Source organism: Schistocerca americana, chromosome 3 (assembly GCF_021461395.2).
Source record: "Schistocerca americana isolate TAMUIC-IGC-003095 chromosome 3, iqSchAmer2.1, whole genome shotgun sequence".
NCBI classification, from domain to species: Eukaryota; Metazoa; Arthropoda; class Insecta; order Orthoptera; family Acrididae; genus Schistocerca; species Schistocerca americana.
The window spans coordinates 209,411,061-209,427,442 of record NC_060121.1 but is presented as its reverse complement, the minus strand read 5'-3'; the positions used below and the strand labels follow the sequence as shown (position 1 = coordinate 209,427,442).

The 16,382-nt window shown below is 40.0% G+C and overlaps 1 protein-coding gene across 1 annotated transcript in view; it reads left to right on the top strand.

The window, feature by feature from the left end:
- The first annotated feature begins 782 nt into the window (after positions 1-782).
- LOC124607235 (pyridine nucleotide-disulfide oxidoreductase domain-containing protein 2-like) overlaps positions 783-16,382 on the top strand; it is a 177,333-nt gene continuing 161,733 nt past the window's right edge. The window contains exon 1 of the mRNA XM_047139508.1: positions 783-976. Within this exon, the coding sequence (XP_046995464.1) occupies positions 862-976 (115 nt within the window). The 5' untranslated portion in view covers positions 783-861. The remainder of the gene's footprint in view (positions 977-16,382) is intronic.

The following is a 16,382-nucleotide window of genomic DNA, read 5'->3' as shown; positions in this document are numbered from 1 at the left end:
AAACAGAAATGAAGATGTAATGGAAGACTCAGGAATATACAACCCAAATGAGAAAATAAAGGAAAACAGAGAAAATGGAAGGAACATATAGACCATATGGGTGGAGAAAGGTTACTGGTAAAGACTCTAAATTATAAATGCACCGTGAGAAGAAATGTAGTAAGACTATTTAAGAGATGGTATCATAACAGGCAGTTGGGTTAATACATAAAGAGAAGATGAAGAAGAAAAAGCAGCCATTTGAATCATTGTGTTATGTGTGAGTTATTCCTGGCACTCATCTTTATTTCTTTGAATGGAATTGTTTCTCTTTCATATCAAATATACAGAGAGTTAGCAGGGGACAATAAATTGAGAAAAGCTTTGGATTAGAAGCTATTTCACTTAAAACTGGAAGTTATTTCATTTAAGTTTTTAAAGTATAATTTCATTATTTGCCAGCCATACAACAAGCATTTTGTCAGTTGATTAAATATATTCATTTGCTTATATAATATGATGTCATCAACATTTGGATAGAGCATGTACTTTACTGTTGGCCTGGTATTTTTTTTCCTCCATAAATTAGTAACATCAATATGCTTTTAACATACTTAATATTTAACAAAATATGTTAATGAATCTGTGCTTGTGCTTGCCACATTATATTATATTCTGTATGATTTTTTTTCATTTATTTCTATCGAATGATAATGCAATATGTAGACACCATTGTAGCTAAAGCATCTTGTCCTGCAAAGAGGGACTCTTTTGATTCATAGTAGTGGTACCTTTTTTATGCCTTTGGTGTTATCAGTTGAAGCTGAATGTTGTGACTGAGTGCTCAGCTGGCCTACAGATAAAGTCTAGTTTAAATAAAACATGATGAAAGGTCAACTGCCTCAAGCAACAACTGTTTTTCACACTTATGTCAGGCTTTTACATCTGCCTTCCAAACAGCCAAAAGTGAAGTATGACGCTGTCATTGTAGGAGCAGGTTAAGTTACATTTGTTATTTTGTCTTCAAGCACTTTTTCATGTTGCAAACTTGAGATGTCATCATAACATGCAGCATTATGATAGATTTACTTTGTTTTAATGTCTCTAAATGAGGAACCCTATTTTAAGTTTTCAGAAATGGGTCCAATAACAGCAGAGTTTCACATTTTACATGAATTTGACCAGGTTTTTTTGTGTCAATCTAACACTGAAGTTTTCTTAAAACAAGTAAAACTTTGACATGTAGTTTCTTTTTCATAACAGTTTATAATAATTTCAAGAAAGTATCTATGTTACATGACATGTGGAAATCACCTAAACATACACCATATGTTATATTTGTTAAGCAATTCTAACTGTATTTGTAAAGCATTTGGAGAAAAAAAAAAAAAATAAAACATTGCACTTATAAAGATCAAACAGGTATATTACCAATATAATTTCAAACTGATATGGTAAGTCATAATCAGACAAACTGCTGATTGGCTTTATGTATACTTTATCAGTATTATGTTTTTAGTCAGCTTCTTTTTTAAAAACATAAGCTATAAAAGTCCAAACAAAAGACATAATTCGTGTGAAAATGTAAAACTCTGAAGCTACAGAATCCATTGCTGGTTATTTATTTTTCACTTCTTACAGCAGTATGGGACATAAACTAAATTTAGGATCCTAAAAGAAAGTTTCTTCAGCATGAATAAGTTACTCTCATTCCTCATCAGTTCAACAAGAATGTAAAAATGACCCACAAAATGTATGAATAACTAACAAAGACACATTATTTTATCTATTGAAAAACTTAACTTCATTCCACTGCTCAGCTATTTGCACAGCACTGACCAGTATATTTTTCATACAGTGCTCACATGGTAAGTATATAGTAGGAAATAAAATACATACTTTGTCATGGAATGTGATACACTCAATGGTAATGAACCTTTCTAAAAACTGTGGACCACCAATGCATGACATCATATTGAACAGAATTATTAATGATCTCTCCGAACAGTTAAAGGAACTGGACATTAATATAAACTGATGCAGAACAAATAGAAAAAGGTGAACAGATGGTTTAGGGACAACACATTGATTGTGGATGAAAAATCAAGACACAATTTGCATGAACTACAGCCATATAAGGAACAAACTGGGAACCATTCAAGCAATAGGACTTGGGCAGTGTAAGACAGACCTGTCACTTCAAACCATATTTTTAGGAGTATGAGTCAGTGCACATTTAAGTTGGGAGAAACATACCAAATTATTGTTAAACAGAAATATTAAGTCAGTATTGATATTTTCTAAAAAGGCTTAAAAATTACTCTAATATTGAAAAAGTGTTACAAACCTACTGTGCACACAGTCATAGCAGATTAAGATATGATATAGTGTTTGGGGAGAATCCTAATCTGGGTAAACAATCATTTATACTCCAAAAGAGAGCAATAAGAATAATCAAAGGAGTTAAACATAATGAATCATGTGAGTATATTTTCAATGAATTTAAAATTTTTACTCTCCAACCTATCTGTATTTACGGAAGTATACTTTTTTTGGTACAGTAGGAATTCTCAGTGTTCAGCAGAAACAAGGAATACAAATGATTTTCATAGGGAAATATTTGCAAAAGACATGTACTGAGAAAGCACTGTTCAGTGCATTACCAAAATAAATAAAAAGAGTATCAGAATTCATCATACTTAAAAAAGAATTAAAAATCTTGTTATTTAGAAACAGATTTATAGTTCTGAAAAGTACTTGAATCATTGACATTAAAAATAATGCAGCTTATTCCCTTCATTATAATAAGCTGAAGTGCTCAAGCTAAAAATAACTATATTTGCAAAAATATAATAAAAATTATGGCTGTATGCTCATTTTTATTGTGACTGTTGCTGCGTGTGTTCCTTCATAATGTATTGTATTTTTTTGATCCAGGCAATCATAGTATTGTACAGTTGTACATATGATATGGACAGGTCAAGAGAGCATATTTACAAGTAATTTTTACAAATTAATTTTTACATTATTTTGTAGTGAGGAAATTATCTATCTTAAATAAAACAATCAATACAAATCTTAGAATTGTACAGTTGTACATATGATATTGGACAGGTCAAGAAAACATGCAAGTAATTTTTAATAAATTGATTTTACATTATTTTGTAATGAGGAAATTATCTATCTTTAACAAAACAGTAAATACAATTGTTGTATAGTAAAATACAAACAGCCAATACAAATATAATAGTAAAATAATCCAGTATATTTCATAGACATGCACAGTATATAATTTTCAGACCTAATTGAACATTTACTATAAAATTGTTTACAATTTTAACCGCTTTCAAAAAAATGATCAACTGCATAAAAGCATTGGTCCAAGAGATATTTTTTTTAACTTATGTGCGAAGGCTCTTGGGTTCTTTGTTGCTTTGATTTCATTTGGTTAATTATTATACATTTGTATCCCAACATTTAAAACACTTTTTTGGTAGCAGGTAGTTCTGGACTGAATCATATGTAGGTCAGATTACTGCGTTGTTGCATAGTTATGAATATTTCCATTGAATTTTAATGTGCAGTCATTGTTTAACAGGTATGACTTGACAAATGAGATGATATTATAAATGTAAGCAGAGGGCAGTATCATAATGCCATTTGTTTTGAAATGTTGTCTGCATGATTCGTTATGTCTTAGGTCACATATTATGCGTATTGCCTTTTTTTGCATTTTGAAAATATGTCTACCCCCAAGTGAGTTCCCCCAAAATATGATTCCACACGGTAATGTAGAGTGGAAGTAAGCATAATATATATGTATGAGAACAGATTTTTCAAGTATCCTTAAAATGTAACATACAGTTAATAACTTTTTAGAGATATAATTTGTGTGAGTCTCCCACTTAAGATTTTCTTCAAGCCATATGCCAAGAAACTTGACAGAGCCCACACACGTAAGCTCTTGGTTATTTAGAATCACATTGGGCATCTCTTGTTTTTAGGATGAGAGTCTGAAGTTGATGTTCGTTGTTTTCTGTATATTTATAATCAGTTTGTTCTCGTTGAACCATTTGCTGAGTGACGACATAAGCGGTTTAATTTTTTGGTTGTGGTCCTCTGTATCAGTACCTGTTATTAGTATACTCGTGTCATTGGCAAATAGTGTGGTATGTCCTTTAGTAAGCTTTGTGCTTATGTCATCAACATATAGCAGAAACAGCGTGGGTCCCAGGATTGAGCCTTGTGGCACACCATATCTAATAGGCATTGTGTCAGAGGAGTGGACGGTACATTGATGGCTGGTTGTATTCTTTTTTTCAAAATTAATTTCAACTTTTTGTAATCTGTTTGTCAGGTAAGATTCTAACCATTTGCTTGCAATTGTACAGAATAGTATGTTATTAACTGCATATAATTGTAAAATTATTTCACATACACTTATCTGTGATAAATATATCATTGTATCCAAGAAAAGTTAAATCAAGAAAACTAATGAATTATGGACTGTACTTACCTTTGGGAAGTGAAATGTTCAGTACTGTCAATGGATGTACATAAAAGTGATGGCACTAACCTAGCTTTCAGAACTATCATTTCTTCCTTTGAGCGAAAAAAAAAAAAAAAAACACACACACACACACACAGAGAGAGAGAGAGAGAGAGAGAGAGAGAAAGGGGGGGGGGGGGGGGGAAGACAGACCTCATGCCTCCTAAAAAAAGGAATTTTTTGCGTGTAGATTGAACAGGGGTACATTAAAATACAGTCCCTTTTGTGTCGAGCTTTGAGGTTGAGGTGAACATAAGGATCTTAGCCTGTACATCATTCTAATGTAGATGTGTATATTTATAGTAATATAGTCTGGATATAATAGAGGGAAACATTCCATGTGGGAAAAAAATATCTAAAAACAAAGAAGATGTGACTTAACAAACGAAAGCGCTAGCAGGTCAATAGACACACAAACATACACACAAAATTCAAGCTTTCGCAACCAACGGTCGCTTCATCAGGAAAGAGGGAAGGAGAGGGAAAGATGAAAGGATGTGGGTTTTAAGGGAGAGGGTAAGGAGTCATTCCAATCCCGGGAGCGGAAAGACTTACCTTAGGGGGAAAAAAGGACAGGTATACACTCGCACAGACACCCTTATCCAACCGCACATACACAGACACAAGCAGACATTTGTAAAGGCAAAGAGTTTCGGCAGAGATGTCAGTCGAGGCAGAAGTACAAATGCAAAGATGTTGTTGAAAGACAGGTGAGGTATGAGCGGCAGCAACTTGAAATTAGCGGAGGTTGAGGCCTGGTGGATAACGAGAAGAAAGGATATACTGAAGGGCAAGTTCCCATCTCCGGAGTTCTGACAGGTTGGTGTTAGTGGGAAGTATCCAGATATCCCGGACGGTGTAACACTGTGCCAAGATGTGCTGGCTGTGCACCAAGGCATGTTTAGCCACAGGGTGATCCTCATTACCAACAAACACTGTCTGCCTGTGTCCATTCATGTGAATGGACAGTTTGTTGCTAGTCATTCCCACATAGAAAGCTTCACAGTGTAGGCAGGTCAGTTGGTAAATCACGTGGGTGCTTTCACACGTGGCTCTGCCTTTGATTGTGTACACCTTCCGGGTTACAGGACTGGAGTAGGTGGTGGTGGGAGGGTGCATGGGACAGGTTTTCCACCAGGGGCGGTTACAAGGGCAGGAGCCAGAGGGTAGGGAAGGTGGTCTGGGGATTTCATAGGGATGAACTAAGAGGTTACGAAGGTTAGGTGGACGCCGGAAAGACACTCTTGGTGGAGTGGCAGGTGATCGGCATGAAAGGAAGTGCTCCATCGCAGCGAGGCCCTGGACATGCAGAATATTTGTGTATAAGGAAGTGGCATCAATGGTTACAAGGATGGTTTCCGGGGTAACAGATTGGGTAAGGATTCCAGGCGTTCGAGAAAGTGGTTGGTGTCTTTGATGAAGGATGGGAGACTGCATGTAATGGTTTGAAGGTGTTGATCTACATAGGCATGAAGCTCTGCCTGGACATCAGGAATGGGATTATCTTGGCAAACTTTGTATGTGGTGTTGTCTGAAAGCTGACGCAGTCCCTCAGCCACATACTTCCGATGATCAAGTACCACAGTCGTGGAACCCTTGTCCGCCGGAAGAATAACAATGGATCGGTCAGCCTTCAGATCACGGATAGCCTGGGCTTCAGCAGTGGTGATGTTGGGAGTAGGATTAAGGTTTTTTTAAGAAGGATTGAGAGGCAAGGCTGGAAGTCAGAAATTCCTGGAATGTTTGGAGAGGGTGATTTTGAGGAAGAGGAGGTGGGTCCCGCTGTGGCGGAGAATGGAACTGTTCCAGGAAGGGTTCAATTTGGATAGTGTCTTGGGGATTTGGATCATTAGAAGTAGGATTAGGATCATTTTTCTTCGTGGCAAAGTGATATTTACAGCAGAGAGCACGAGTGTAGGACAGTAAATCTTTGACAAGGGCTGGGAGTGGGGCTGAAGGTGAGGCCTTTGGTTGGACAGAGGTTTCAGATTGAGAGAGAGGTTTGGAGGAAAGGTTAACTACTGAATTAGGGTGTTGTGGTTCCAGATTGTGTTGATTGGAATTTTGAGGTTTTGGAGGGTGTGGAGCTGGAAGTGGGAGATTGAGTAGATGGGAGAGACTGGGTTTGTGTGCAATGAGAGGAGGTTGAGGTTTGTTGGAAAGGTTGTGAAGGGTGAGGGAGTTGCCTTTCCGGAGGTGGGAAACCAGGAGATTGGATAGTTTTTTGAGGTGGAGGGTGGCATGCTGCTCTAATTTGTGGTTGGCCTGTAGGAGGATGCTCTGAACAGCCAGTGTGGATGTGGGAGTCTTTCCTCTCCCACCCTTGTAACCATTGATGCCACTTCCTTATACACAAATATTCCGCATGTCCAGGGCCTCGCTGCGATGGAGCACTTCCTTTCACGCCCATCACCTGTCACCCTACCTAAAACCTCTTTCCTCATTACCTTAGCCAGCTTCATCCTGACCCACAACTTCTTCACTTTAGAAGGCCAGACATACCAACAATTAAAGGAAACAGCCATGGGTACCAGGATGGCCCCCTCGAACGCCAACCTATTCATGGGTCGCTTAGAGGAAGCATTCTTGGTTACCCAGGCCTGCCAACCCAAAGTTTGGTACAGATTTATTAATGATACCTTCATGATCCCCCCCATGAACCATGGACCTTGCCGTTGGTGGGGAGGCTTGCGTGCCTCAGCGATACAGATGGCCGTACCGTAGGTGCAACCACAACGGAGGGGTATCTGTTGAGAGGCCAGACAAACGTGTGGTTCCTGAAGAGGGGCAGCAGCTTTTTCAGTAGTTGCAGGGGCAACAGTCTGGATGATTGACTGATCTGGCCTTGTAACAATAACCAAAACGGCCTTGCTGTGCTGGTACTGCGAACGGCTGAAAGCAATGGGAAACTACAGCCGTAATTTTTCCCGAGGGCATGCAGCTTTACTGTATGATTAAATGATGATGGTGTCCTCTTGGGTAAAATATTCCGGAGGTAAAATAGTCCCCCATTTGGATCTCCGGGCGGGGACTACTCAAGAGGATGTCGTTATCAGGAGAAAGAAAACTGGCGTTCTACAGATCGGAGCGTGGAATGTCAGATCCCTTAATCGGGCAGGTAGGTTAGAAAATTTAAAAAGGGAAATGGATAGGCTAAAGTTAGGTATAGTGGGAATTAGTGAAGTTTGGTGGCAGGAGGAACAAGACTTCTGGTCAGGTGACTACAGGGTTATAAACACAAAATAAAATAGGGGTAAAGCAGGAGTAGGTTTAATAATGAATGGGAAAATAGGAATGTGGGTAAGCTACTACAAACAGCATAGTGAACGCATTATTGTGGCCAAGATAGATACGAAGCCCACACGTACTACAGTAGTACAAGTTTATATGCCAACTAGCTCTGCAGATGACGAAGAAATTGAAGAAATGTATGATGAAATAAAAGAAATTATTCAGATTGTGAAGGGAGACAAAAATTTAATAGGCATGGGCGACTGGAATTCGAGTGTAGGAAAAGGGAGAGAAGGAAACGTAGTAGATGAATATGGATTGGGACTAAGAAATGAAAGAGGAAGCCACCTGGTAGAATTTTGCACAGAGCACAACATAATCACAGTTAACACTTGGTTTAAGAATCAAGAAAGAAGGCTGTATACATGGAAGAACCCTGGAGATACTAAAAGGTATCAGATAGATAATATAATGGTAAGACAGAAATTTAGGAACCAGGTTTTAAATTGTAAGACATTTCCAGGGGCAGATGTGGCCTCTGACCACAATCTATTGGTTATGACCTGTAGATTAAAACTGAAGAAACTGCAAAAAGGTGGGAATTTAAGGAGATGGGACCTGGATAAACTGAAAGAACCAGAGCTTGTACAGAGTTTCAGGGAGAGCATAAGGGAACAATTGACAGGAATGGGGGAAAGAAATACAGTAGAAGGAGAATGGGTAGCTTTGAGGGATGAAGTAGTGAAGGCAGCAGAGGAACAAGTAGGTAAAAAGACGAGGGCTAGTAGAAATCCTTGGGTAACAGAAGAAATATTGAATTTAATTGATGAAAGGAGAAAATATAAAAATGCAGTAAATGAAGCAGGCAAAATGGAATACAAACGTCTCAAAAATGAGATCGACAGGAAGTGCAAAATGGCTAAGCAGGGATGGCTAGAGGACAAATGTAAGGATGTAGAGGCCTATCTCACTAGGGGTAAGATAGATACTGCCTACAGGAAAATTAAAGAGACCTTTGGAGATAAGAGAACCACTTGTATGAATATCAAGAGCTCAGATGGAAACCCAGTTCTAAGCAAAGAAGGGAAAGCAGAAAGGTGGAAGGAGTATATAGAGGGTCTATACAAGGGCGATGTACTTGAGGACAATATTATGGAAATGGAAGTGGATGTAGATGAAGATGAAATGGGAGATAAGATACTGCGTGAAGAGTTTGACAGAGCACTGAAAGACCTGAGTCGAAACAAAGCCCCGAGAGTAGACAACATTCCATTGGAACTACTGACGGCCCTGGGAGACACAGTCCTGACAAAACTCTACCATTTGGTGAGCAAGATGTATGAAACAGGCGAAATACCTTCAGACTTCAAGAAGAATATAATAATTGCAATCCCAAAGAAAGCAGGTGTTCACAGATGTGAAAATTACCGAACTATCAGTTTAATAAGTCACAGCTGCAAAATACTAACACGAATTCTTTACAGACGAATGGAAAAACTAGTAGAAGCCAACCTCGGGGAAGGTCAGTTTGAATTCCATAGAAACACTGGAACATGTGAGGCAATACTGACCTTACAACTTATCTTAGAAGAAAGATTAAGGAAAGGCAAACCTACGTTTCTAGCATTTGTAGACTTAGAGAAAGCTTTTGACAATGTTGACTGGAATACCATCTTTCAAATTCTAAAGGTGGCAGGGGTAAAATACAGGGAGCGAAAGGCTATTTACAATTTGTACAGAAACCAGAATGCAGTTATAAGAGTCGAGGGACATGAAAGGGAAGCAGTGGTTGGGAAGGGAGTAAGACAGGGTTGTAGCCTCTCCCCGATGTTGTTCAATCTGTATATTGAGCAAGCAGTAAAGGAAACAAAAGAAAAATTCGGAGTAGGTATTAAAATCCATGGAGAAGAAATAAAAACTTTGAGGCTCACCGATGACATTGTAATTCTGTCAGAGACAGCAAAGGACTTGGAAGAGCAGATGAATGGAATGGACAGTGTCTTGAAAGGAGGATATAAGATGAACATCAACAAAAGCAAAACGAGGATAATGGAATGTAGTCGAATTAAGTCGGGTGATGCTGAGGGAATTAGATTAGGAAATGAGACACTGAAAGTAGTAAAGGAGTTTTACTATTTGGGGAGCAAAATAACCGATGATGGTCAAAGTAGAGAGGATATAAAATGTAGACTGGCAATGGCAAGGAAAGTGTTTCTGAAGAAGAGAAATTTGTTAACATCGAGTGTAGATTTAAGTGTCAGGAAGTTTTTTCTGAAAGTATTTGTATGGAGTGTAGCCATGTATGGAAGTGAAACATGGACGATAAATAGTCTGGACAAGAAGAGAATAGAAGCTTTTGAAATGTGGTGCTACAGAAGAATGCTGAAGATTAGATGGGTAGATCACGTAACTAATGAGGAAGTATTGAGTAGGATTGGGGAGATGAGAAGTTTGTGGCACAACTTGACCAGAAGAAGGGATCGGTTGGTAGGACATGTTCTGAGGCATCAAGGGATGACTAATTTAGTATTGGAGGGCAGCGTGGAGGGTAAAAATCGTAGAGGGAGACCAAGAGATGAATACACTAAGTAGATTCAGAAGGATGTAGGTTGCAGTAGGTACTGGGAGATGAAGAAGCTTGCACAGGATAGAGTAGCATGGAGAGCTGCATCAAACCAGTCTCAAGACTGAAGACCATAACAACAACAACAACAACAACCTCCTACCCTTGTAACTGCCCCCGGTGTAAAACCTGTCTCATGCACCCACCCACCACCACCTACTCCAGTCCTGTAACCCGGGAGGTGTACACGATCAAAGACAGAGCTACGAGTGAAGGCACCCACGTGATTTACCAACTGACCTGCCTACACTGTGAAGCTTTCTATGTGGGAATGACCAGCAACAAACTGTCCATTCACATGAATGGACACAGGCAGACAGTGTTTGTTGGTAATGAGGATCACTCTGTGGCTAAACATGCCTTGGTGCACGGCCAGCACATCTTGGCACAGTGTTACACTGGCCGGGTTATCTGGATACTTCGGATCACTCTGTGGCTAAACATGCCTTGGTGCACAGCCAGCACATCTTGGCACAGTGTTACACCATCTGGGTTATCTGGATACTTCCCACTAACACCAACCTGTCAGAACTCCGGAGATGGGAACTTGCCCTTCAGTATATCCTCTCTTCTCGTTATCCGCCAGGCCTCAACCTCCACTAATTGCAAGTTGCCGCCGCTCATACCTCACCTGTCTTTCAACAACATCTTTGCATTTGTACTTCTGCCTCGACTGACATCTCTGCCGAAACTCTTTGCCTTTACAAATGTCTGCTTGTGTCTGTGTATGTGCGGTTGGATATGGGTGTGTGTGCGAGTGTATACCTGTCCTTTTTTCCCCCTAAGGTAAGTCTTTCCGCTCCCGGGATTAGAATGACTCCTTACCCTCTCCCTTGAAACCCACATCCCTTCATCTTTCCCTCTCCTTCCCTCTTTCCTGATAAAGCAACCGTTGGTTGCGAAAGCTGGAATTTTGTGTGTATGTTTGTGTTTGTTTGTGTGACTATCGACCTGCTAGCGCTTTCGTTTGGTAAGTCACATCATCTTTGTTTTTAGATATAGTAATATAGTCTCTTATACAGATTGTTTAGCCAATGAATGTGGAATGAGAATGATGGCATGGTTCACATTATCCAAGTTACTATATTTTGATGGAAGGGAAAGGAGATTTGTGCTCAGGTAGACATTTAATCACAATCAGCATACTTATTTACTTTTTCGTGTCCGGAGATTTGTTTCAAAGGCTCTCAGCCCAATGTCTGGCCAAGTCCAATATTTCTCTCTTCTCAAGTCATAGTTCATCAAGGGTACACCTTGTGGGGCAGATGGAACACTGTAGAAGGTGTTCCATATCCTGAACTTCACCACAGTCGCATTTGTTGTCTCCTTTGTCCTTAAAGCCCCATTTGATTTAGTTCCATCAACAATGCACCATTTTCCAGTTGAACTGGTTTCCTACATAATTCAGTTTTCTTTTAGTTACTGCCCTAATTATTTTGCTGCTGTCAGATTTTAGTAATTTAAAGTCTTGATATCTCTTTGAAGATTATAATATTTTAATTATAATGATGCAACCCTGATTTCCATTGCTTAATATATTTCACCTCCCCCCCATGAACCATGGACCTTGCCGTTGGTGCGGAGGCTTGCGTGCCTCAGCGATACAGATGGCCGTACCGTAGGTGCAACCACAACGGAGGGGTATCTGTTGAGAGGCCAGACAAACATGTGGTTCCTGAAGAGGGGCAGCAGCCTTTTCAGTAGTTGCAGGGGCAACAGTCTGGATGATTGACTGATCTGGCCTTGTAACATTAACCAAAACGGCCTTGCTGTGCTGGTACTGCGAACGGCTGAAAGCAAGGGGAAACTACAGCCGTAATTTTTCCCGAGGACATGCAGCTTTACTGTATGATTAAATGATGATGGCGTCCTCTTGGGTAAAATGTTCCGGAGGTAAAATAGTCCCCCATTCGGATCTCCGGGCGGGGACTACTCAAGAGGACGTCGTTATCAGGAGAAAGAGAACTGGCGTTCTACGGATCGGAGCGTGGAATGTCAGATCCCTTAATCGGGCAGGTAGGTTAGAAAATTTAAAATGGAAATGGCTAGGTTAAAGTTAGATATAGTGGGAATTAGTGAAGTTCGGTGGCAGGAGGAACAAGACTTTTGGTCAGGTGATTACAGGGTTAGAAATACAAAATCAAATAGGGGTAATGCAGGAGTAGGTTTAATAATGAATAAAAAAATAGGAGTGCGGGTTAGCTACTACAAACAGCATAGTGAACGCATTATTGTGGCCAAGATAGACACAAAGCCCATGCCTACCACAGTAGTACAAGTTTATATGCCAACTAGCTCTGCAGATGACGAAGAAATTGAAGAAATGTATGATGAAATAAAAGAAATTATTCAGATTATGAAGGGAGACAAAAATTTAATAGTCATGGGTGACTGGAATTCGTCAGTAGGAAAAGGGAGAGAAGGAAACATAGTAGGTGAATATGGATTGGGGCTAAGAAATGAAAGAGGAAGCCGCCTGGTAGAATTTTTCGCAGAGCATAACTTAATCATAGCTAATACTTGGTTCAAGAATCATAAAAGAAGGTTGTATACCTGGAAGAATCCTGGAGATACTAAAAGGTATCAGATAGATAATATAATGGTAAGACAGAGATTTAGGAACCAGGTTTTAAATTGTAAGACATTTCCAGGGGCAGATGTGGATTCTGACCACAATCTATTGGTTATGAACTCCAGATTGAAACTGAAGACACTGCAAAAAGGTGGGAATTTAAGGAGATGGGACCTGGATAAACTGAAAGAACCAGAGGTTGTACAGAGTTTCAGGGAGAGCATAAGGGAACAATTGACAGGAATGGGGGAAAGAAATACAGTAGAAGAAGAATGGGTAGCTCTGAGGGATGAAGAAGTGAAGGCAGCAGAGGATCAAGTAGGTAAAAAGACGAGGGCTAGTAGAAATCCTTGGGTAACAGAAGAAATATTGAATTTAATTGATGAAAGGCGAAAATATAAAAATGCAGTAAATGAAGCAGGCAAAAAGGAATACAAACGTCTCAAAAATGATATCGACAGGAAGTGCAAAATGGCTAAGCAGGGATGGCTAGAGGACAAATGTAAGGATGTAGAGGCTTGTCTCACTAGGGGTAAGATAGATATTGCCTACAGGAAAATTAATGAGACCTTTGGAGAGAAGAGAACCACTTGTATGAATATCAAGAGCTCAGATGGCAACCCAGTTCTAAGCAAAGAAGGGAAGGCAGAAAGGTGGAAGGAGTATATAGAGGGTTTATACCAGGGCAATGTACTTGAAGACAATATAATGGAAATGGAAGAGGATGTAGATGAAGATGAAATGGGAGATAAGATGCTGCGTGAAGAGTTTGACAGAGCACTGAAAGACCTGAGTCGAAACAAGTCGCCGAGAGTAGACAACATTCCATTGGAACTACTGATGGCCCTGGGAGACACAGTCCTGACAAAACTCTACCATTTGGTGAGCAAGATGTATGAAACAGGCGAAATACCTTCAGACTTCAAGAAGAATATAATAATTGCAATCCCAAAGAAAGCAGGTGTTCACAGATGTGAAAATTACCGAACTATCAGTTTAATAAGTCACAGCTGCAAAATACTAACACGAATTCTTTACAGACGAATGGAAAAACTAGTAGAAGCCAACCTCGAGGAAGATCAGTTTGAATTCCATAGAAACACTGGAACATGTGAGGCAATACTGACCTTACAACTTATCTTAGAAGAAAGATTAAGGAAAGGCAAACCTACGTTTCTAGCATTGGTAGACTTAGAGAAAGCTTTTGACAATGTTGACTGGAATACCATCTTTCAAATTCTAAAGGTGGCAGGGGTAAAATACAGGGAGCGAAAGGCTATTTACAATTTGTACAGAAACCAGAATGCAGTTATAAGTGTCGAGGGACATGAAAGGGAAGCAGTGGTTGGGAAGGGAGTAAGACAGGGTTGTAGCCTCTCCCCGATGTTGTTCAATCTGTATATTGAGCAAGCAGTAAAGGAAACAAAAGAAAAATTCGGAGTAGGTATTAAAATCCATGGAGAAGAAATAAAAACTTAGAGGCTCACCGATGACATTGTAATTCTGTCAGAGACAGCAAAGGACTTGGAAGAGCAGATGAATGGAATGGACAGTGTCTTGAAAGGAGGATATAAGATGAACATCAACAAAAGCAAAACGAGGATAATGGAATGTAGTCGAATTAAGTCGGGTGATGCTGAGGGAATTAGATTAGGAAATGAGACACTGAAAGTAGTAAAGGAGTTTTACTATTTGGGGAGCAAAATAACCGATGATGGTCAAAGTAGAGAGGATATAAAATGTAGACTGGCAATGGCAAGGAAAGTGTTTCTGAAGAAGAGAAATTTGTTAACATCGAGTGTAGATTTAAGTGTCAGGAAGTTTTTTCTGAAAGTATTTGTATGGAGTGTAGCCATGTATGGAAGTGAAACATGGACGATAAATAGTCTGGACAAGAAGAGAATAGAAGCTTTTGAAATGTGGTGCTACAGAAGAATGCTGAAGATTAGATGGGTAGATCACGTAACTAATGAGGAAGTATTGAGTAGGATTGGGGAGATGAGAAGTTTGTGGCACAACTTGACCAGAAGAAGGGATCGGTTGGTAGGACATGTTCTGAGGCATCAAGGGATGACTAATTTAGTATTGGAGGGCAGCGTGGAGGGTAAAAATCGTAGAGGGAGACCAAGAGATGAATACACTAAGTAGATTCAGAAGGATGTAGGTTGCAGTAGGTACTGGGAGATGAAGAAGCTTGCACAGGATAGAGTAGCATGGAGAGCTGCATCAAACCAGTCTCAAGACTGAAGATCATAACAACAACAACAACAACAACAACAACCTCCTACCCTTGTAACCGCCCCCGGTATAAAACCTGTCCCATGCACCCTCCCACCACCACCTACTCCAGTCCTGTAACCCTGGAGGTGTACACGATCAAAGACAGAGCTACGAGTGAAAGCACCCACGTAATTTACCAACTGACCTGCCTACACTGTGAAGCTTTCTATGTGGGAATGACCAGCAACAAACTGTCCATTCACATGAATGGACACAGGCAGACAGTGTTTGTTGGTAATGAGGATCACTCTGTGGCTAAACATGCCTTGGTGCACAGCCAGCACATCTTGGCACAGTGTTACACCATCTGGGTTATCTGGATACTTCCCACTAACACCAACCTGTCAGAACTCCGGAGATGGGAACTTGCCCTTCAGTATATCCTCTCTTCTTGTTATCCGCCAGGCCTCAACCTCCACTAATTTCAAGTTGCTGCCGCTCATACCTCACCTGTCTTTCAACAACATCTTTACATTTGTACTTCTGCCTCGACTGACATCTCTGCCGAAACTCTTTGCCTTTACAAATGTCTGCTTGTGTCTGTGTATGTGCGGTTGGATATGGGTGTGTGTGCGAGTGTATACCTGTCCTTTTTTCCCCCTAAGGTAAGTCTTTTCGCTCCCGGGATTAGAATGACTCCTTACCCTCTCCCTTGAAACCCACATCCCTTCATCTTTCCCTCTCCTTCCCTCTTTCCTGATAAAGCAACCGTTGGTTGCGAAAGCTGGAATTTTGTGTGTATGTTTGTGTTTGTTTGTGTGACTATCGACCTGCTAGCGCTTTCGTTTGGTAAGTCACATCATCTTTGTTTTTAGATATAGTAATATAGTCTCTTATACAGATTGTTTAGCCAATGAATGTGGAATGAGAATGATGGCATGGTTCACATTATCCAAGTTACTATATTTTGATGGAAGGGAAAGGAGATTTGTGCTCAGGTAGACATTTAATCACAATCAGCATACTTATTTACTTTTTCGTGTCCGGAGATTTGTTTCAAAGGCTCTCAGCCCAATGTCTGGCCAAGTCCAATATTTCTCTCTTCTCAAGTCATAGTTCATCAAGGGTACACCTTGTGGGGCAGATGGAACACTGTAGAAGGTGTTCCATATCCTGAACTTCACCACAGTCGCATTTGTTGTCTCCTT